Source organism: Pygoscelis adeliae, unplaced genomic scaffold (genome assembly GCF_000699105.1).
Source record: "Pygoscelis adeliae isolate BGI_AS28 unplaced genomic scaffold, ASM69910v1 Scaffold189, whole genome shotgun sequence".
NCBI lineage: Eukaryota > Metazoa > Chordata > Aves > Sphenisciformes > Spheniscidae > Pygoscelis > Pygoscelis adeliae.
The window spans coordinates 948,286-971,796 of NW_008825543.1; the positions used below are offsets into that span (position 1 = coordinate 948,286).

Below are 23,511 nucleotides of genomic sequence, written 5' to 3' on the forward strand. Positions count from 1 at the left end.
CTCCCCCGTGGCAGAGCGGTGCCGATGCTGCTGAGGGCAGTCCTATGAGAAATTCTCTATCCTGCTTGAAAAAAAAAAGTCAGCAGCGCGCTGGCACACCTTCTTCCCCCCAAAACCCCAAAGTGGTTGTTAGTATAATACCCCCAAAGTACTATCAGTTTAATACCATGACACTGCGGCAAAGAGGTAATCTAGGAAAATTGTTTTTACCTAAAAATGCCTAAAAGCCACGGTTGTCCAGAGCTGGCTGCGCCGTGTCACCTGAAGCACACTGCTGCCGCAGAGAACCTCCCCAGCGACGGCACCACCAGTTTCAGAGGGGGGGGATGGACGAGCAACACAGCCCAGACTGCAGCCAGCGACAACTGCTCATTATCTATTGTACTCCGAAGAAATTTGCTTTCTTCTGACATTTCAGAGCATACGTTAAAGCTTAATTTTCCACATGAATACAGACGCCCAGCTATCGCTACCTGGACTGTTTCCTGCTAGGCAGCCTCAGTCCACACACAGTCCTGACTCCAATTTCTTAAGCAATTTGCACATCTTAAAAATAAAATCCTTTATTGATAATATGAATGTTTAACATGTTTAATGCCATCAGCTATAAAAATGATTAAAGACTTCAGCTTGGTACATTTGGCTTTACAAATTTACAAGTGTTAATGAATTAATACTAGTGTATACATTTTGCACTTCATTATACTCCATTAGCCAGTGACAAACTCTGCAACAATGTCTGCTTATAACAGATGTGAGTTATAGAAGAAATATTTAGTTGCTTCCACACAGAATCTACATCAACAGTTAAATACTAACTCTAAATGTCTTACTGAATTAGTTGGATCCATTTTAATATCTTGTGCTTAGTTTCTCTCAGAAGATAGGCTACTAGCAAAAATACATTCTTTTGCATACCCCCTTCCCATATTATATTTTAGAAGAAACAGTACTCAGTGCATTTCCTAATAGACTTCATCATAGTATATCTCTCTCTATAGAGCTATTGATAAAGAAAGGGGATAATACCATTTAGATTAACGTAAAAGCAAAGAAACACGTAAAGCAGTGTATACAAAAGCCTCACTTTTAAATCGGAAGTGATACATGGGCCAAAAATCCGTCTGCCCATCAGTTTTTACAATTACTCTCATCAAGAGGAAAAATCTGCTGTGGATACTTAAAAGTTAAAAAAGTAATAAATGTGCTTCCAAAAGAGTCACTGCCCATTTATCTCTAGGCTGCCTCTGTCTCCCTGCAGTTAGTACACAGCCCGTTCCACTGGATTGGGAACAACAGCACATAATACCACGATTTAAAAGGCTACTAAAAGGTCTGTAAAAACCTCTTGTTCTAGTCTAAATACCTGCCATGGCTGTGCGGGAGAGAACAGCAGGGTCACTTCAGACAACAGCCACTTCAAAGCAGCACAAGAGCTCTGATGTCCTACAAAACGAGACTCAAAGCTAGACGGAACCTATCAGGTCAGGTACAGTAGTGCATCCTCCCAGCTGCCGCAGGGAGCTTTCCTACAATAAAGGTGGATGGATTTTGTCTAATTAAATATTGAAAGATGACAGAGGAGAAAGTGTCTCTGGCAGTGGGTAGCTGTGCTCTGCGTAAAGGTGACACTGCTGCAGAGGGAAACGCTGAACATTGACCGACACTGAGCAGCAAGTCCAGTTTCTAAATTTAGGATCAGTTCACATACAACACCCGAGATAATTAACTCAGGGTTAGGGTGCTCTCAGCCTCTGCCACTGACCTGTGGTGCGTTTGTCTTGTATTTCTCACCACAGTGACTCAGAAAACCAACCACGCTGCGCCGCTGAACGATGGGCAGCACACACGGCACGTCTGCAGCGAGGACTACACTTCTTGCAGCAAACGTTTCTGCACAGGAATCAGTTGCTTCTCCCCCCTCGGGCCCAAATAATTTTTCACACACATGATTTGCCTCAAACAGGCAGTTCCTCACTAAGTCATTTTTTTTAATCTCAATGAATTGCCACATTCATATTAGGCAGAACATCAAGAATAGATAAAGATTTTCCTAATACACTGTGTATTTAGTATGTATGTGTGTGAAACTACTTACACATATATACATATTCAATTACACGACAGTAATGATTTGGTTCCGTATTTGCAGCCAAGGAAAGCCAGCAAGATCCCATAGCTAACTAGTGGGTAAAATCCAGGTCAGCCGGACACAACTGATAGAGATGAGGAACAAAATTATTGCTTTTGTTTATAGTAGAAGATCCCACGTTACTGTTGCAAAAAACCTGTATCATATGGACTAGTGATTTTTTTCAAGTAATAGCGAGATCTTTGTCAAGTAATAGCAAGATCCTTTTCTCAGAAGTTCTACACACAACAGTAGAATGCTTGAAGAGCTTGAAAATTCAAGGTGACACACCAGAAACCAGAGTTTAGCCATTTAAAGCACACAGGCATCTCTGCAGAATGTGTTACAGGAGAGCAAAAAGAACTACAAGGACAATGAATACTGAGAGAAAAGTAATCTGGATTGTATTATGGCTAAATTTTACCCCAAGAAGCTTATGTGTGCTTCCTCAGGTAGCTAGGAGCTATGTCCTAAAGGACAAAGTGTGGCTGGCTGCATCAATCTGGTGGTCACCTTGCAGAATTTGTAGCAAATTTGCTAACTTATTTTAGCAAATGGAAAGAATTAAAAAGAAAAACAGTGTTGGTTTCAACATTCAGCACTCGTAGAAGAATTTGTTTCTGCAGCTAGATGGTCCCCCTCCTCACCTTTTTCAGAGAATCACATTCATATTGCAGGCTTAGTTCAGGCACTTTTTATAAAATGTTCATGTGGAGTAAAAAGTCTGCAAAAGTTATTTCTGCATAATTTAAAAGTAGCATTTCAGTCCCATTAGAGTTTGATAGTTAGGTCCCACCACATGATTATGGTTCTTGTTATCTCTAATGACTTGACTGTTGCCGTGAGACATTTTGAGGCTACTGTATAGCTGTAGTTAAGGTTTCTTCATAAACAAAAATATTTTCCTACCTATTAAAAAAGAAAAAAAATATACTAAATGCTTTATACAGACAGAATCTGCTACTATGGAAATAAATAACATGGAGTGGAAAAAACAGTGTCTTAGCTCTAGGATGCTAAGCCATGGAATGTCACATTCACATTTTCTGGAGACTAGCTGCTAGTTGGCAGGAGTATCTCAATGTCTTTGCCATTTGACACTACCGTATTGTTAGAGCAGCTACTTGCCACGTCCATGGGGGCACCCAGAGAGGATGTCTGGGAAGAGGTTTTAGTTAGTGGAGCAGGAGCAGCAGGTGACTGAGCGAGGCCGGGTTTCTTTGGAGGAATGGGTGGAGGGTTCCCTCTTTCTGCTCTAGGAATGGTTGGTGACTTAATTCCAGGAGACAACGGGCTTAGCGGACTGGAAACCTTGCCAGGGCCTGGGGAGTGACCGGATTCGCTTTTGGGGCTCACAGCATTTGCCAGATTTCGATAGTCTGTGCCAAAAGGTGAGCTGTTAGGGGAGACAGGTTTAATAGGTCCCTGCTGGCTGGTAAATCTGGAAAGGACCTGAGTGACTGTATTGCGGGCCAACTGCTTGGCGGCAGAGTTATCTGCTAGAGTAGGAGACAAATCCCGTGACGGTGGGCTCTGCAGACCACTTGACTGATGGTCCTGTTCAGCCTGAGACTGAAACTTGTGCCGAGCTGCATGGAAACGTTGATTGATCCCCACCTGGTAGGATGACTGGTAACCAGGGCTGCTTGCTGAAGCTCCCACTAAGCGTTTAGTCAGAACTGGTGAGGAGCAGGGAGAAGGTGTTAGAGAGGAGGCAGCTGTGCTGCTGGGAGACAGGGAGACCCCACTAGAAGGGAGCTGGGACATCAGATGCACCGGTGACTCTGTTCTTACAGGAGAACTTCCATTCTCAACTGCGCTTTCTGAGGCTGTACCAGCAGGTTTCTCCTTTTGAACTTGGTTCTCTGCTGCATTTGTCTGCAGTAGCTCACTACCTGTCTGCATCTCTGTATCACAATGACCATTGGATTTTGCATAGGAATGAGTAGGTGTAGTAGGGCTGGGAAACGCGGTGTGTACAGCTTTGCTTGTGCTGGCAGGATTTGCTCGGTCTGCCTGCAGACACTCTGTCTGACAAGACATAGACTTCACTGTGGGACTGTCAGTTGCAACACCTCTGGACACCACCGAGGGGCTTGGCTGCAAAGGCTCGGTAGGACTGTGCTCCTGGCAAGAAGCCTCCAGCTCTTTCAGGGCTTTCTTCAGACATTCCACCTCTTCTTTGAGTGCTTTTGTACGGTTTTCTTCTCTGTTCAGCTTGGCTTTCAGCTGTTCTCTTTCAATGTCAAACTCTGAGAGCTGCTTTTCTACTTGTGCTTCCATCTGTAAACCCCGCTTCTTCTTGGACGCCAGCTCCTCTTCCAGTTTACTCACCTTACTCTTCTCTTTTTCCAATTTCAAGCTCAATTCTGCTGTCTTCTGCCCCTCTTCAGCTGCTTTGGCAGTGGCTTTCTTGCACTCCACTACAAGCATGGAAGACAGTTGCTTGTGGCGTGCCCTTTCCTCCTCCAACTGGCTTGACAGCTTCTTCTGTTCTTTTTCAAACTTTTTCACTTGGGATTTTTCAAACTCCAACTGGAAGACAAGAACAAAAAAAGGACCGTCAGAGAACCACAAAACCTCCCAAAAGTAAATGAAGTATAATGCCCCAAAAGGGAATGAGGTTACTATGTATCTTGGAGAAATTACACGGTAAAAGATGGCAGTGGCTAAGAAAGAGGTTCTTGCCCCAGGTATCTGCCAGGCAGTCTTGTATGACTCAGGTTGCATGTATTAAGAATTATTACTTACTAGTAGTTTTATCATGTATGAAATTCAATTGACCTTTAGTGAGATATACACCCAGTCTGCCATGCACTGATTGAACAGGCAATCTGGAGCAAAGCTACCTTCCACCTCATTTACTACTTTGTCCATTTGCCTTTTAAAGGCATTTAAGACTTCAAGATACTGATGTGTTATGTATGTTTAAAAGTCCACAGCGCTTGAGCAACAGAAAACAGTAGCTTAAATATTTATTATAATCTCTGAATAAACCCCCCCAGGAGATCTTTCATGACTTATTCTGAATTTTGAGTACTAGAGCGCCCTATCATTTCTAAGTGCAGCCCTGTTCTTGAGAACTTCTCAGATTTCAGGCTGAAGTAAGATTTGAAAGCGTTTGATTGCCTATTAATAACTTTTAGCACTGCTCAGCTACCAAAACACCCCGAAAAATTAAGGTTGTTTTTTGTATCAAAATGATAAAAGCTAGGAGTGCCTTACAGAGGAGGGAGGTCCCTTCTACTCTTTCAACACGAAGGTGCAATTAGACATCACTACCGCGTTCACCACCCAGGAGCCCGAGGTTTCCGTGGGTTGGGTAATTGCCGGCTACCAAAGCATACCTGCTGGGTGAGCCGCTCCCGCTCCTTCTCCAGCATGTAGGTGACATCATCCCCCTCCGCCGTGTCCTGGGCGTGCCGCTGTCTCTCTTCCTCCAGGTCCAGTATCACCTGCCAAACAAACATCGGTCACTTCGATGCCCAGGCACACTTACAAGCTGGCGTAACACCGGGAGAGATCGGCACTTTCGCGCACGGTTCGAAGCCAAATGACATGGGAGAGAAACCACCGCAGCCTCAGACATCCGAATCCAGCTCAAAATCACATAAAAGCAGCTTTTGGACAAGTTACAGTACTACGTTATTATTTGGTATAGTTAAGTCAGTTTGCGAAAGAAGTTAGGAAAACCTCACGCTGTATGTATCTTCGTTTTGTTATTAAGTAGCTAAATTGCATGCTTTTCCTCCAGACTGCAGAATAGCCTTGAGAAGTTCACGTTATCCGTCCTCGGTTGTACGGTGCCCTTACCAGAATTTCCTGGCAGGACCATTAACATAAACCCCAGCAGCAGCAGAGGCACTGCCCCGAAGAACGCGCATCCAGGAGACGCAGGGCACTAACAATTACAACAAGAAGATCCTTGCTACGGTTTCAGCAGTAATTCGCATACAGGCTTCTCCCCCAGTTTCTTACAGGGGATTTGAGGACTGCAGTGCAAAGTTTATTTTAAAGAACATTAATTTGTTCTTCCACTTAAGAACATGATGAGCTCTTGAAATGAAACTGCTTGCCATAAGGACCCAGTTAAGGAGCTCCTTCAGCTTTAACGCTGAATTACATGAATAATTGAAATTCTGTTAACTCAACAAAAAAGCCAGAATACAAACTTTCCAAGAGACTCTGCCATACCTCACCACCAAAACTCTAGACACATGCTCACCCTGAATTCAGCAGCTCCTCAGTCTTCCTGAAATTTAAGCTTCCAAACAATGCTTAAATACCTTTAAGTACACAAGGAACCTTTTTACAGAAGGAGACGGGAAGGATAGAATGAGAAGGGTAAAAGTATCTGATTGTAATAGCACGATTTGGCTAGATATTTGGCTGAAAAGTGAAACACAGCCTTGCTGTTACTTCCAGTGACTTAGAGGACAAACCGAAAGCTTAAGGTACCTCCAGCTGCCCACCCTAAGCACAGTGTCTGTGATGTAAACATCAAGCTGGCTGGTTGCTTATGTCATAGTAAGGTTTCTGCAACAGAAATGCTTCAGTTTATTCACAGACTGAAAGGAACTTGCTCTATCTTATCCCCATCAAAACAGATTATGGGAAAATAAACCCACATGCTGATGAGCAATGAAACAGAGGGTTCAACTTTGAACCTTTTGGTTAGAAACAGAACACAACTACTTGCGCTTGAGATCTTTGTACATGATTTAGTAAGTTTTAATCAAAGCAAGAGTGACATACCTGAAAAAAAAATACAGGATGGTATTGGCACAGGCACTAGTCAAACATACACCTAGATCTGACATTGATAGCTTCTAGACACCAGTGTAATGGCACCAGCTCACAGTCTGCCACTGACACAAGTAAAAGCAAAAATACCAGCTATTTTTTAAGATGGAAAAGACGTATGTGAAGAGGTTAAGATATAGCGCTGCAATGCAGGTGACTGCAGGGGTGCTCCAGAGAGCTCCTCCCAGTCGCAGATTCCAGCGATGTACTCTTAGGTAATTATTCTCTGCCCTGACTACATAGCAGGGACAAATACTTTAATCATTTTGACTTGTTTAAGTTTACTGCAGGACAAAAACATGTAAACGTGTTTTTTTTTTAAAAGCTAACTAGTTACATGAAGAGACTATGTTGTAGCAAGACTCCAAGAAGCAGAGTTCAGTGGACTCTTGCTTTCGGACTTGTGTGCAGCTTTATGCTCCTCTAGTAAACTACAGTATGCTGGAGGAGCAAACCTCTGTGAAAGTACAGTTTGACACGTGGACCAAGCACTTAATTCGTGTCAATGTATGTTAAAGCTACATATGAAGAATAATAGGTGCTTTATTAAAGAGGCCAAACAGCATGAAAAAGTTTTGGTCATGCCATACTTCCTTAGGAAAGCACAAGGAGGTGCACTCCCATAAGTACCTGGTACCAGCTCTTCAACAGTCACTGAGAACAAGTCACATATCACTGTTCTCAGTGATATGTCTGCTGAGAATTCAGTCTTCAGAAATTCTTTCTTACATCTTGGTAAGCACTGTACCCCCCAGCTGTGAATAAGCTAGTTCCTTTTTTGTGTGTCCTAACAAGAACATCTTGCATATATTTCAAATTTTGGAATTACAATTAACAAGCTTACCAGCTGCATCGTATTGAGTGAGAAGTTTAAACAAAGGTGCAAAGCCCTTTCAGTTACCAGAACTCAAAGCATTTAAGTGTTTTTGCTGAAGTTAATGTATTATAAAAATACAACTATTAACTTCTACACAGCCTATTTGAAGCAAAACTTACCTTTCTGTGCCTGCTTTCCGCAGCAGCTAGTTGAGATAACATTCTTTCCTGCATATTCTTGCAATGTTTCATCACCACTTTCAAAATAGATAACGGATTGGAGCATACTGGTTGCTTTTCACCATGATTTCCCTCTTTCAGGGTCTCAAAATCTCTCTGCAAAGCCATTAATGGATCACTGATGTTGTACTTCCCATAGCGTTCTTCAATGAACGTGTCTCTATGCTGGGCCTGCAATACAAAAACAGATTTGCATTTCAATATACTTAAAATAGAAAGCTAGTTAAAGAAGAAAGTAATTTGTAGTTAATATTCCTCTTCCCCAGTTTTCGACTTAGAGATAAAGAGATCTTAAAACAGTCTGATTCATATCCTGTTATCTGCTATAAGATTAAGAATATTCAGACAGGAAAACACACAAGTGTGTCATGTTAAAGGTCCTTGATTAACAGGCAAGAATGAGACAGTAATTCATAAGACAAACTGGTCAAGTGATCTACATACTGAACAGCAGTGCAGTCCATGCCACCTGTGTGACCTCCAAAGCCCGCCGGGAGCTTGCCATTTCTGATCAGACCAATAGCAAGGGGACAAACACCATGTTTTTAACATGCTAGGTGCACATACTATTCCTCCAATGCAAACTCTGATCAACTAAGTTAAGACTATGGAAAATTAAGAGTATGGTGAGGACAATAACCCTTCTATCATCAGATGGGATTTTTAAACTGTTAACAATTAAGGTTTCAGCTAGGCTCCCAGCTAATAAAAACCCTCATTAATACATTTAAAATGGGCAAAAGTTGATGGTCCCCCACTAGAAGACAATAAAATCTAGAAGGATCAAATATATGCAAGTGAGCCCAGCTCCTGCAGGCTGAACCAGCACCACGCAGCTGGATCTCCCCCTGCTTCACAACTGCTCCCAGAAGCCACCTGCTCTCCAGGTAAGATACTTCAGTCTCAAAAAAATTTGCAAAAAACACTTGCATTTCCACAGCTGGAACACAAGCAACTACCTACTATTCACAGGCAGTCTGAAAAGTGTGTGTGGGGGGGTTACATGAAGCATGTGCTCAACTAATTTCCCACTGTCCCTCCAGTTGAACAATGTCTTTTAACCAAGTGGCCCCAAACAAACTAGAAACAAAGGGAAGTCTTGCTTAAAAACACAGTATCTCCACAATATATTCAGTCTACTAACATCCTCATACCACAGCTACCTGCTATCTATGTCCATGACTTACATTCCACAACTGTGCAAAAGGAAAGAAGGTAAGTATCAATTCTTGCGCAACAAAAGATTTAATAATTTACTGCTGTTTCAGTGGAAGAGCAGTTGTGTGGTTGTCTTGATTATGTCACCGTCAAAGAATTTCATGTTGAGCAATTAGAGAGTTTTTTTCTTGCAGTAGCCTATAAAATCTGTAAATTGTTAATGAAATCCTTAATATGCTCATCCAGACTAAACAAAGTTTAGTTTCTCAAGAAGCAAGAGAGGAATGATTAGTTTTCTTTTGGTGACATGTAAGAATCAAGGAAGCTCACACGTACTAGGCTTTACATTTACAATGTTTAGAATCAGCCATTCCAGCTGGAAATGTTTGTTAGGATACCAATAGCCTTATCCTACCAAATGACTACCGTGAAGTTCTAAAAAAAAAACCCAAGATTTCATAAACACACAGATATTAAAATATTACCTACATGTTTACCACCATGGTGAGAAACCATACGAAAACAGATATCCATGCAACAAAAGACATAAGAGGGAAAACAGACCTAAATTCAAAAGAGCCCTCAGAGCTGACCTACCTCGGCTCCAAGAAATTTAATCATTGATTTCGACTGAAACGGTTACGGGCTAAATGCTATGCATTTGTGAAAAGCCTGTGACGGTGTTTCATTCCCGCGTGTACACTGACAGCACAATCCCATGCGTGGCAGAGCTGACACACCCTGCCAAGAAAGAATACCTTCCAAATCTGAGGTTTAAATTTGATTCTTCCTGATTCATTATAGTCATGGTAACCAGCCCTTACGAGATAATTCATACCTTTAGTTTTCTAGAGCACATAAATGATTACGTACTGTTCTGCATAGGCACGTTCTTAGTGAGGCCATAGAGAAAGATGTGGGCTTTCCTCTGCACAACGCGGTTACCTACACCACCTCTCTCTGAAAGGCAAGAGCCCCAGTACCTTTAACCAAAGCGTGCTATCACCTTTAAGTAGTTTGATTTAAAGCACACTTTAGCATGTTTAACTAGCAAAGCACTGTGTGACCTGCAGAGGAAAGTTACGACACTAGCTGCACTTTTCTGGACAGAGCACACACATGACATGTTTCTGCCTCGGGAGACTGCTCCAAACAAATGCTGCCTGCATGTTACCAGGCGTGCTTCGGCTTTCTAGGCATGCATTGCTCACATCTGGGCATCCTTACGAGCATAAACAGAAAGTAAGCCATTCCAAATTAAACACAGCAGCTTTTCAGAGTTGGTGAAGGGCTCTTAGCAGAAGCTCCACAAAGCCCCAACTCTGCTGATGCTGTGAAATGGCATTTGGCTGTGGCAGGGTGGAAAACAAGCTATCTGCTTTGAATACAGAGCGACACTGCGTCAGCCTCACTGCGCGCTTCTTCAGAAACCCTTTCAGCTTACAAGAATGGCAAACTATCAATGGCTAACTGTTACCCATTTCTTATGGGACTGCTTAAGGACATCTTTTAGATAGGAAAGACTGAGTCTGACTGAAATGAAAAGACAACTTGGAAGCCAGTATTTATTGGAATGGTTGTTTTCTGACGTCCCAGTAAACTGTATCGAAAACGCAAACACTTCCCTTGAGCACAGAAGAGCAGTAGTGATGCTCCAGATGCCACCCCGCTCACCAGTTGGTACAGATAGATATACTGAAACAGAAACACAAACTGCTGTAACTGAGCTTTATAGGTCAGAGCACTGATAGATAAACAATAAAGCCTTGCTTTAACTCAAATAGCTGATGAGATTTTCTGGTCCTGCCTACATTCTAAGATGCGACCATGTGATTAGCACAAAAAAAAATTAAAAAAAGTCAATCTCTGCTCTCAAAGGGAGAAGTGTATGCATTACCTTGACAAGAGGCATAACAAAGCCAAAACAAAATACTTCTCTCTCCATATCTCCTCAATGACCAAACCCAATTAGGGACATTTGTCCTCTGATACTGGTTTGGGGTTGTATTTTAACCCTTGCAGTAAACAAATACAGAGGAACAGCTCACACTCACAAATACCCCTCCCTCTTTATCAGTGATATCCACCAGGAACAGTGGACACCTTTGATCAGAGCTTAAGATATTGTTCTAATTTTACATTAAAAAAAAAAGAAGAGGAAGGAAAAGATCAGCCCTGGAAATGGGAGTGTGGCCCTGGATAATGAGCTGCCCCTGGTTTAATGAATCACAGGAAAAACTACAGGCTTTTTTTTTTTTTCCCCCGGGGGCCGAGAGTCTTCAGTTATTCTGAAGGATTTATAAAAATGACTCAACCAAACCTCACTACAAGTGCGTAGGGAATTTCTAAGCGACTCAAGCATTAAAAAGTCTGTAAATACAAATCGGGATATTCATCCAGCTGGCCTAACTGCTTTGACAGATGTCAAAGGTGCTCTTCCCTTATACCCAACCCACCCCGGTGCCGGTCACTCTGCAGCCACACAGAAACACGGGGGAAACCCTTCAGAGGGGTGCCAGTGCTTTAACAGTGTAAGCAAACGGGGGGACGCTTCAAGAGTTTACTTCTGGGCAAGTTCTTTCTAATAAAAGCTTAAAGAAGTAGGGTTAAGGTCACACCCACTGCCTACAACCTCTGGCTTCTTGCAAGTACTGAAGGTGTAACAAAAGCCACGTTTTTCCTCTGCTCCTCGCAGCTCTGGGCTCTGAGCTCTGTTGAATGTAGTGGGGTGGTTTATTCCCTGTCTGGGAAAGAACAAGTTCTTCCTTGCTACTTTGAGCAATTAAGTATTTTCCTGAACTAGCATGACAAACAGATGAGACTATCATAACATTAATGGCTTTCTGAAGTCCAGCTATTCTTCTTTAGTAGCTAGCAGAACATAAACATTTAATTAAAAGTTGTCTAGACCAGGAAAAGTCTTAAACAGGTCATCCCACACCGACCACATCTAGTTTACAAAAACAAATCCAGTGCTTTGGCATTTGGGCCACCATGCACTTGGAAATGCAAATACGGATTTTCAGGCTGCTGCCCCGACACCTCTGTGCCACGGGTCCCACTGAGCAGCCACCTCTGTCACTAAAACAATCAGGACAGCTCTTCTAAAATTAAGTCTCAGTGCCGTAATCTACACAGGTTATTTTATACAGGTATTGAGCTGTCACACACGAGTGACTTCTCCCATGGCTTATGCTCCTCACTGAGGCAACTCTTCAGCTCAACTTCTAGTAATGCTGGAGGTCACGTACAAACACCTCCAAAGGTTTTGATTTTGTCCTGTCTGAACTGGAATTCAGTCTTGAATACAGGTTTTGTTCAACTTTCAAAACAGAAGCAACCTGATGATGGAATAGAAACAGTCTATTAATGAACCCAAAGTGGAAAAAAACAACTTAGATCTCAGATCCCAGTATCAACCTATTAAAGCACATAAATCCACAGGAAATCAAGCTTCAATAATAAGGAAATAAGGTTACAAAAAGCATTGTTAACTTAGGAGTGGAAAATTTAATCTAGAAAACCAGAGATGACATACATACTTCCAACAACATCAACTGCACTTTGAAGGAAGATGCAATCTTCTGCAATTAGAAGATCCTCTAATTTAGTATCTCCACCTGTATCATCTCAAATATGCAGACTTACACATTTCCTATCAAAACACTGAAACTCCAAAAGCAACTAAATGCACTATTTGGCGATTTTGAAGACTATTAAATTGCCCTCCCCCAACAGGAAAAAAGATAACATGTAAGCTTGGGCTGCTCTTAAAAAAAGGAAGCAGCTACGCACGTCAACTACTCTTAAAAATAAAACTCCTGACGATCAGAAGAATTAAGCACACACAGAGAGGGTACCGCTTTAAGCTGGCTGGCTCTTAGCTCAAGTTAGGGTAATTGAGCACTGCTAGTCCATCTGAAAAGAGATAATTCTGATTTTATGGAGCAGAAGCAGTATCTGACACAACTGATGTTTCCTGTGCAGGCAGGCAAAGCGAAGGCTTCACTTTGTTAGGGAAAAGCTACTGTTTCCTCTCGGGATTTCTAGACTGTTTTGGGATGAATGTTTCCCATAATCTATTTGTGTAATATTTTTTTTTTTTTTATAAAAGATTTCCTTTTTCTGAAAGCTTGTTTATGAGGCAGCATTTTCTCTCTGCCTTCAATAATCTTTACAACTTGTTTTACTGGAACATCAAACGGGGAATTTCCAAGACTTGTTTCAAGTATTTTTTTTGGACAGAAAGTAGAATATTATTCTTGCCTGTAATTTTAAAGTTTAGGTTTTAACCCTCGGCACAGCACAAACACAATGTTAATTAACTGTAGGTGCTGCGTATGCAGTTGTCCAGTAATAATGTGCACAGAAGTTCCTCCTTTATGCTGCAGAGAGTAGTATAATCTTTATATAGCTTTTTACTGCCTTGAACTTCCTTATTAGCTTCTCTCCCCCGAGACAGATACTGGGAATAAAGACAAGCTGAGGTCACAGCAATCCCTGACAGAGAGGAGGGAAATGGGGCTGGGGACCACTTGCTTTGCACGAAAATAAATGTCAAAATGCTGGAGTGGGATTCTGAGTCTTACTTTAGCTCCAGCTCTGAAGCGATGCCTAGCAGAGATTCACACAGCAGAAATCATATTGCTCAAACACAGTATCTGTCTTAATTGCCATCATTATATCAAGTGAACAAACCAGATAAACGAGAGCTACCCAGATGTGCCCACATAAGACTTGTTATCAGCTTTGAAAAATGTAAGAAATTTTCTCGGGAAACATCAAGCAGCACAAAACTGCAACTCCTTTTCCTGGGAACTGTTGGTCTGTAGCACAGACAGTACAAATCCCAGGATGAGCTTGGCCACGCACAGCTCCCAGCACTCTTGTGACGATGGCCCGGGGACTGTACCGTGCTCACAAACTGCACTTTGGTCACCGTTAAAACAGGGAGCCTGACGACACCCGGACGGCTGAAATTCAGAGCTGGAGCCATTCCAGCATGGAAACCATTCCCACACCCCTGTTCCTTCATTCAGGACTTATCTGGGTACTGAGAAGGTAGAAAGAATCAATCTTTCAAAAAATACTGGCAAACAGTGCCACTTCAAGCAAGAAATAAACAAAAAATTCCCCAAACTTGCAAGAAAAGCTGTAAGAAAAGCCTGCATTCCAGGAGGACAGCGCCCATGGGAATACTGCTAGATCTAAGCTGCTTATAAGTGATGCAAAAGCCCATTTTGCCCCATCTGTGAAAGATTTACTAGCATCTGCAGTAAGGTTTTATATTACTGAACTTTTATTTAAACAAGAGGTAGACTTTTAGTTTCTGAAACTGCACTGTAAACTTAATTTCTAAATCCACTGACAAATGAACACTTAATTTTGCAATGTATTAATACTGCTTTATAGAGTGAATCACTGAATTCAGAAGCAAAGCAATGAATACCAGCTCCCAGTCATTAACACAAAATAGATAGTTTCTATTCCAGTGTAAACTGCCTAAGGCCTTATTAACATGAAAGACTAAGCCAGAAAGCTGTTTCCTGTTTTCTAAAAGTAAACAGAACTTCATTTCTAATGTATGGAAAATTCTAATTTAAAGAACAGGGGTCGGGGAACAAAGTGCTCTAACATAGTGATAGAGACCTATCTAAATATTGAATTGTTTCCAACCATGGTGTGCTATTTTAGAAGACTAACCTGTGGTTCACGCATGCAATCCTTTCTACATGGCAATAAGGACCGAGAATCTAGCCCTTAGTGTTATGCAACTCTCTGACAGCATCTGTTTTTTTGGACGATTTAAATACAATTATAACCACAGGAAAAGGAGCACAATAAGAAGTGAGACTTAAGGTCTGTTCTGAGAAGAACATTGAGATTTATGTAGTGGACAGGAAGCTACTTTCAGGAAAAAAAGCAAGCTTTTTTTCAAAGAGGTTTTAAAATAGAGGAAGCAAACTGAAGCACTGGAAAAGAATATTTTGAATACCGTAGATTTGTTCACTTAATCCTTTATACTAGTATCTCGCGTTTGAATTGAAGTAATGTTGCAATTTGAAAAGGACGTCAAAAGTCAAGACCAGGTCCACTGCAAATGCACAGGGAGAGATGATGGTCCCTGTCACGAACACCCACTGCTCAATTAAAAACAAAACACAAGAAAAAAGTAAACCACAGAAAAAAAAAAAACAGTGAAGGAGAGAAGTCAGGAAGGGCAAGTCATGATATGGTAGAGGCATCAATTAGAGGTGACCTAACAACTGCTCTTTGAAACAGGAACCTGAGCACCAGACAAATAAACCTCAGGAGTTAAACCCTTTCTCCCAGCATGCAGAGGAGGGATGCTGCCTCCAGGCAGGGTGCAAAGAGATACCCAGGCAGAACCCAGCAGCATGGAAGAAAGGGTAAAGATTTGGGGAGGGGAGGTGAAGAAAAGGGAGGAAAGCAAAGGAGCACATTAAGCAAGCAGTCTCTGGAAAGCCAGGCTCAGAAGCTCAATTTTGACAGTGAGAAACGGGGCCGGTGCCAGCCAACAAGGGGCCGGGTATCATGAGGGAGAAGAAAACTATTTTAGGCTTTGTCATCTGCACGCACGGATTCTCTCTGCTAGATGCCAGATGCTAAATGCTCTTCTCTAAGCATGCAGGAATATCAATTATTGCAGACTGTACTATAATCAAATTACAAAGTTACAAATTAAGGTATTCTTTTTCTCTGCAAGTGCTTGTTCTTTCCTATAATGTACCAAAGGATCTGCCTCAAACATCTAGAGAATTCAGAAGCATTTAAATCTGAATTAGAAGACAAATTAGCCCATGATTGAGGGGAAATGCATTTTTCTTACTGTGTGGGAAGTAAATAGGCAGATAAAGCTCTGATTTTTAACCACTGACACCTATGTGTCTAACGTAACTGCTGGAGAAAAACACCACCATTGTTTAAGATCATGCAATCCTCTAACAAGGTTCAGGTTCCACTCCGCCTCTTTCCAACGTACACGTGCACTTAACATAAAACCATCACGCCTCCAAAGAAATCTGATTGCAGAGGCAGAATACACTGCTCAAAACGCTCGGGGAACACAGGGACGGCTGCGAGCCCACAGTCAGATGATTCCTCTGTGCACGGAACAACCAACGCTCCCGCCAGCCCCGCGTGTTTCGACCCCTCTCAGTGTAAGCTGCAGCTCAATTTATCCAACGCATGCAAGTCAGCCTAAATGCTCTCAGAGTTTCAATCTTTCATTCGGTCTTAAAAGGCTTCTTCTTCAGGGCAGCATTTGTATATGTTTCAAAACGTGAGTAAAGAGATTAGGAAGGTGGGTTTTCCTTTAATTACAGTCACACACAATAAAACTATTTCAGCCGGTGAAGCACTGTAAAGCGGTTACCACAGTTACTATCAGTAAACAAAAAGAAAAGCACAGTAAGGCCAGAATTTCTCTAACTGTATATCCCAAATAAACGGACAACGCAAAGCTGGGAGTTTTCTGCTTCTGAAGCTCTGTCCAGCCACCAGATTAAGTCCTTACATGACTTTTTTTCCTTTCACGTACCGAAAGGGCAACGCAGCCCTCTGCCAGCAGGAAGCCAGACTTGAGCTGCGGCATTACTGAACACAGCTTTTGGACCCGAGTAACAGCACAGCTGCAGACCTACACCATCTCACCATCTGCTGCAGGCACAGGCCAGTTTTGGAGGGGTTTCATCTTCCCGCGAGGTCACGCTCGGGAGGCAGGGCTGCGGGCAGCTGGAGGCAGGGCTGCGGGCAGCAAGAGCCAGCTCTGATTCAAAGCTTTAACTGCCCTTTTCCTACCACCCTCAGCTTTCCTCCCATTCTTAAAGATGAAACATTACCGTGTATCCCTTACGGAAGAGGGAAAACATGCACTAACCTTTCATTAGCTTGGTATCTTATACTACATAATTATCAAGTATAGGTTACAATTTCATTTAATTTCTTCTCAGTCATGAGCACTTGACAAATTATGTCAAAGGGTATTCTAACTATATTAATCTCTCATGCAAGAGGGAACTGCAGGTTAAATTTCAACAGGAAAGATAATTGCTTTCTGCTATCAGAAGGTACGTTAAAAAGCCTTTGGAACGGAGCTGCTGCATTCCTTCCCATGGGTCCCTCTGTGCTCCATTACACGCATTTCACAGGGCGATATTAAATTGATGCTTGTTTTGGTAACACATTCTGACCACACAGAATTAGAAGACTGATCCCAGGACAGAGGAGAGATTGGCAAGTCTGTTCCAAGAGAGGAGCCAAGCCTTCCACCCGATCAATGGTTTTGAGAGGGTAACAATATTCCTCCAAAACAAAAAGACTGTCTAAATGCAAAAACAATTAACAACAAACACATAACTGTCCCGACTGTTTTGGAGAAGGATCTCCCTCCGTCTGCCCAAAAGGTGTTTGTATTTGGAATCAAGCTACAGAAGCTTTTGCTGGAAAACCAAGTCCCCGCAGCTCTCAGGCCTGCGAGCTGCCATTCCTCTTTTGAAACAGCTGAAACTTTAAACATTATGAGGGGTGACAGTTCAGCTTGAAAAAGCCTTCAATACTCGACCCTGTCACAACGCATTTCTTCAAAAATTGATCCTTTCCATCATTTATACCACTATTTGCTTTCCACCTTACTGAGGCCGAGTGTCAAGTAAGCATCCTCCAAAAAGCAGCAGTATGACACACGGACTACACATTTTTAAAGCATTGTCTAGGCTCAACATTAACACAGCAAACCGGCCACGGAGTGCCACAGCCCGTACTACCTGAACAAGGGAAGCAGAAGCACAGAGCTAACACCACATACAGTAACACCACTGCGGCCACAGTTTTCCCGCAGCATGAGCCATCCCTGCAAGAAGAGGTTCCGCTTGCTCCAGCACCACCCTCTGCCTTGTCCCATCACAAGTGCTCACACAACCATGACCTCAGCTGCACTGACACGGGCTGAAACTAACTTTTTTGATGGGTTAGTTTTAGCTGCTATCTACTTCACTGGAAGGTTACACTCATGCTTGTGCCAGCAAAGGGAAAGAATAAGTAGCTGAGCACACAGGTCTGCGGCTCTCGGCAGCAGTGCCAGCCTATATTGGCTTAGTACAATACAAAGCCACGGATGCTTTTTTCTTAGTGTGACGTTATTCTCACTAAAAGACTAATCTGTGATCCCTCTTGGCGAGGAGAGTTTCTGCTTTAAGCAGCCCTCTCTGGAGAGGGCAAAAAAAAAGGAGAGCAAAACCAACAACGGAAGTCACACAGACCTTTTATATTTCTCACGATAGCAGAAACACTCGGTTCTTTATCAGAAAGGACGAAATCACATGCGTAACACTGTATTTCAACACTGAAATGCTTCTTGCAGCCAGCTTTCAATAATGAATTCCAAGATGTAGAACGATATACAGCATTTATTATCTAATACTTCTGATATTAAAATGGGACTCTGAACCAGTAATAAATCTTTACCTCTGAACTTCACCTTGGATGCAAGCACTCTGCAGAACCTCTAGTAGTACTGTTATCATTTTTGTCTCTTATTGTGGTACTTACAACATACCTTTAAGGCTTCTATGACAAGATCTCTTGCTTCTAATTCTCCCTCAAGAATGCTAAACAGCGTCAGTAGTTCTGGTTTGCTGAGTTTTTCCAGATTCATCCTGAAAACCTGAAAAATGGAACATAGTTTACCAGGTATTTCTTTGTACATTAAAATCAGTGTTCTAAGCTATGACATATAATTTCCACTTAACTTCAGCTTCCAGTTTTTTGGACTGCGAAGTGCCCCACGGGAGAAAGGGGAGAATACACAAGGCAAACATTTTCTCTTTAACTTCCAAGACCAGTTGTAGAAGATGCGTTTTTCACCTTTTCCCAAGGGGAAGGCAGAACGCACGGGCTAACACGACAGTGTAGTATTCACCAAGAAGTAGCCAAAGTTAACAGGAGAGGGAAAACCATAGATATTTAAAAGCCATACTACTGTAAATTACACATCTGGATCACACAGCTGCAAGCATCCCTGAAAGGAGACCGAAGAGCTGTGATGAATGCGGTCCAAACTGAGCCACCTACACAAACTTAATGGTAAAGTTAACGTTTCAGTGCTACGATAGGTTTCCTCGGAATGCCATTAAGCATTACTAATGGAACAGGCCCAAACCACTTTACAAAAATCAATGCCACAAAAAACACACATTTAATTACTATTCTTTCAAACTGTTTCAATACCACCATCATTTATTAAATACAATTTTACTGCTCACATAAGAACAAAGATCCACCATCTGAACTGCATATACAAAAAGCTTTTTTTTCCCCAGCATCTTTGCCGATACACTTAACACTGCCACGTAATAAGCTCTTTTATTACATTATTTTGTTAACAATGGCAATCATTTCACAGAGTAAATCCTTGTTTCCAATGCAAATATACCTGTTGATGACATACTCTTGTGCTTTGCGCAACAATCAAATACTTTTCTGAGTCCAAGTCACATCCATCATTCGCCACTCTTTGTATTGATCAGAAAACGCTACAGCACGAAGCAGCTACTCAGAGGTATCAAACTCCACTTCATTGGCAAGTCTTAAAGGGTTAACTTAACCTTTACTAGAGAAACCTATCCAACTAAAACATTCAACTGAACTGTAGTTTTTCTGAAGTCACTGCTGCTTTACAACCGATTTGCATAACTGTGCCTTGGAGAATTATGCACAAACGCAAGTTCTGTCTTGTTTATGCCAAAGCAGTTTTCCAGTTGCTGGGAATAGAAAGTTCTGCTTACAGAGAGGAGTAGGTAGCCTTCATACAGCAAGAGAAATCAGAAACCTACTTCGTGCCCCCTCTGCTAAGCAGGCAAGTTGCTCATCATGCAGTCGCGTTCTTGCTTCACGCAGGATTTTACATGAAATTCCATAAAGCAGCAACGTTTCTTACAGACTTTTCTGGCCAGCCGTACCATTGGCATGGGCTGCTCAAGGAAACTTCAGTGGAAGTGACCACGACTGTCCGGGGTATTGGGGCTGTTCCAAAACCAATTTAACTGGACACCACGGATCTGTCAGCACTGCATGTATGTTCCCTATTGCAGATCCACTAACGTACGTTCAAGGGGAAAACACAGGAGCGGAGTGTTTGGTAAGCCTGTTCACATCTGTCCTAATTTAAAAAAAAAGAAAAAGCCTGATCAAGCCTTGACACAAAAGTGTTATTTAGGAAACTGACTACATTGACTCAGATCCCATTTCAGCGGGCCAGGGCAGTGTTGGTCGCTGTTCAGCAACAGCTACACCTTCAGATCAGCCGACAGACCTTTACAGAGAGTCGTCCAGGACGTGAACCTGACCATCTCCCCCAGCTTCGGGTACATCTGCTGACGGTTCTGTCGCCACAGGGAGCCTGGCTAGCTGAGATCGCATGGAAGGAGTGTGATTGACAACTCGTTCGTCTTACACAAAAAGGGAGAGAGTGCAATAGAAGCAGCAAATTAATTTTAATACCTAAATAAGTAGCCATACAGGGTGAGAAAAGAGGGGGCCTGTTTTTAGCCTTCAACATTTACCATGCTTATGTTGGTACTTAAGCCTGAGCTGCATCACTTCCCTGGGCAGGTTTTAAATACGGAACATCTGAACGTCTGCTTAGGAGATGCACAGCTTAATTTCAAAACCATCTCAGTCCTTGCTCAGACTAAATTCCGAGGTGCTAAAACTGAATTGGTACTGATGGGAAATAGCAACAGCTTTTTTTGCCATATTCTCATCAAGTTATATTAGTTCTGTGGCATTATAAACCAGAACTTAAAAGACAAAGTTTTCTTTGAGATCTTAGAACAAAGCGTATCATCTAACTCCGTTACCCCAGGACAGTAAACCTTGAACGTGGACTTTCAACGTGACTGCGTCTGTGCTTTTCTCTTAAAAAGAGAAGACATGGGAACATGCAGCTGCATCTCTCCATTAGCTACCAAACAGCACACTCAGAGCGAGGACAGCTACCAACTGCAGTTTGATATTTTAAAGCAATTACTCTGGGCAGTAATCATTTCTATGCTATATTCTAAATACTCCCGTTGTGACTTGTACTTCACAGTGTTATAGAAATAAGCCACGCTATTCTTAACATGCCTCTATGGCTATAGTCTTTAATCAGCTCAATAACATAAACAAGCCCTGTCCTAAAATATATGGGTAAAAATACTTAAAGAAGTAAAGAGCAGGAGCCAGTTGGCACAGCAATCATTTATACAACAACAGGTAACATTAAAGATATGCAAGTGGTACAGCCTCAGCTTCCTTGTGTGCAACCTGCTGCTATAGAAGACCTTTAACTGCCCTGTTTGCACAGGCTATCCCACGCTGCTGAGGCGACAGACTGGGAGCAGATGCTACAAATAAAGTCACTGCCTTAAAAAACCCTGCTAAATTGCACTTGTATTCTGCAATGATTTACAAGGAATTTTTCATTGCATTAGAGCACAACTGGCAGATACCTGTTGCGCTGAACCTATAACAATCCCAAGTGCCCCCTTTTAGGGCCACTCAATACTAGGGAGCTGAAAAATGGGAAAAAAGCTCTATTCATTTTACATTATTATTTTACAAGAACAAGAAGCATCTCTGGGTCAAAGAGCTAATAAGCACATATCTAAGCTCCTCCTCCTCTGTCCAAATCCGAATCCCTTCCTGGCCCTCCAGCATCACAGGCTCCTGAGCTGACCTTTCCAAGACTGCTTTCCAGTTACACGTCCCTGTGCCTTCCCTCGTCCCACTTTTTAATAAAAGATCACACCAACCCTATTCAATTACCCAGTTTTCTCCCTTGCAAACAGCCCCATTCTGCCAAACAGATCTGTAGTCGTCAGCTGGGGAACCTGACCCGTTATTTCAAAACCTTTAACCAAGGGATAGAGTTTCACAGCATTGGAAACAAGATCTAGCAATACCCAGGGCATGCTACCCCTTTACATTCAGTGAAATATCCTGGCCAGTCCAATCACACAAGATCACAAACCACAAAGACCTCATTGTTTAGTCTGATGATATAAATATTTTCCCTGAGTCTGAGATATACCACCATTTTTGGACAATAAGCAAGAGTTCAGAGCATAAACAAAGATAATGACTTACTGCTTGCCTAAAGGTAAACTTCTTTGTAGCTATGCTATGAACCATTAAAGAGTCTCCTCAGCAGACCCATACCTACCCTTGAAAGAGATAAAACTCTTCTTTTGAAAGTTATTTCCCAGTATTTAACTGAAAATAAATACCAAGACCAGCTCAAGCGTACGTACAACCATGCAAGCTAACAAACCAGGGTAAGTTATCTTTGGCATGTGCCACTTCAGGAACAAAGGAGATAAGCTTCTAGACCGTGGCAGCTCCTCCACCACTGAATCACGCTGCGATGATTATGAAACCATTAGAGGTTACATTTCGCTTGGGCTCACATACACGTGAGCACGAACCAAGTAAACCAACATCGCTAGCGCGGAGGAACTTCACCCACCGACTTCAGCGAAGGTTTGAGTCACTGCGCAGCGGGCACTAACCAAAGGACAGCCGGAGCGCACAGCCCGAGGCACAGCCAGGGGAGTCTGTCAAGTGGAAGCTTCAAGATACTCTGCAAGCACTTGGCTCAAAACTCTTCTACTTTTTTAAAAATACCGTGAAGAACGTAACTTCTCGTTCCTTTTTTCCTCTGAAGGAGGGTATTTCCTTTCATAAGCCACGGTTACAGCTATGCCAATGCAACAATGCCGCTATGTCTATAATCCTGAATCAGCTTCATTTTTTTCTCCTGTCCCTGAAGAGGAACTGATATTTTCCAGGAGCTTGCATGGGCGTAATCGCATTCATAGGAGAACCTAAATGAGTAGTTTGAAAACTCTTGACAGACAAGTTTCTAAAAATGCTGCTGCATGCGTAGCGTGATGTTTGAGTTGTTAAAATAATTACATGATACGCTTATATCATAAAAAAACTAACATACACTTTGTAGTTGTGCACCCACAATGCTACCTGGCCTTGCATCAGAACTTTAGAGAATTAGGTTAAAATGAGCAGTGTTTAAATCCCCCACCTCTGTATCTTAGGACTGAAAGGAGAAAGGACACCTACCCCCCAAAATCCTCCTCGCCCGGTTATTTCTTGAAGCACTACTTTGGCTGAAGCAAATATGTAACATCCATGTTCAAAATGTTGCTAAAGGCCTTGAACAACCAGCGTGCGGCAGCTGCAGCTCCTTGGGAGAAAATCAAAACAATCACCCAGTTCCCCCACCCTCCAGGCTCCACAACATCCCCGGGGACGGCGGACGAGAGGGGCCCAGGCGCAGAAGCCCA

General features: G+C 42.4%; 1 protein-coding gene across 2 annotated transcripts in view; it reads right to left on the reverse strand.

The window, feature by feature from the left end:
* Window positions 1-541: 541 nt before the first annotated feature.
* The window catches only part of CTTNBP2NL (CTTNBP2 N-terminal like), a 26,036-nt gene continuing 3,066 nt past the window's right edge, over window positions 542-23,511 (reverse strand). Inside the window, exons 1-5 of one of the 2 annotated variants that reach the window (XM_009331938.1) lie at window positions 23,288-23,359; window positions 18,726-18,833; window positions 7,931-8,161; window positions 5,479-5,586; window positions 542-4,666 (exon numbers count right to left, since the gene is read on the reverse strand). In XM_009331938.1, the coding sequence (XP_009330213.1) occupies window positions 3,185-4,666; window positions 5,479-5,586; window positions 7,931-8,161; window positions 18,726-18,824 (1,920 nt within the window). In that variant the 5' untranslated portion in view covers window positions 18,825-18,833; window positions 23,288-23,359 and the 3' untranslated portion in view covers window positions 542-3,184. Of the gene's footprint in view, window positions 4,667-5,478; window positions 5,587-7,930; window positions 8,162-18,725; window positions 18,834-23,287; window positions 23,360-23,511 lie in introns of those variants that run through there. The other variant, XM_009331939.1, reaches the window with a different exon arrangement.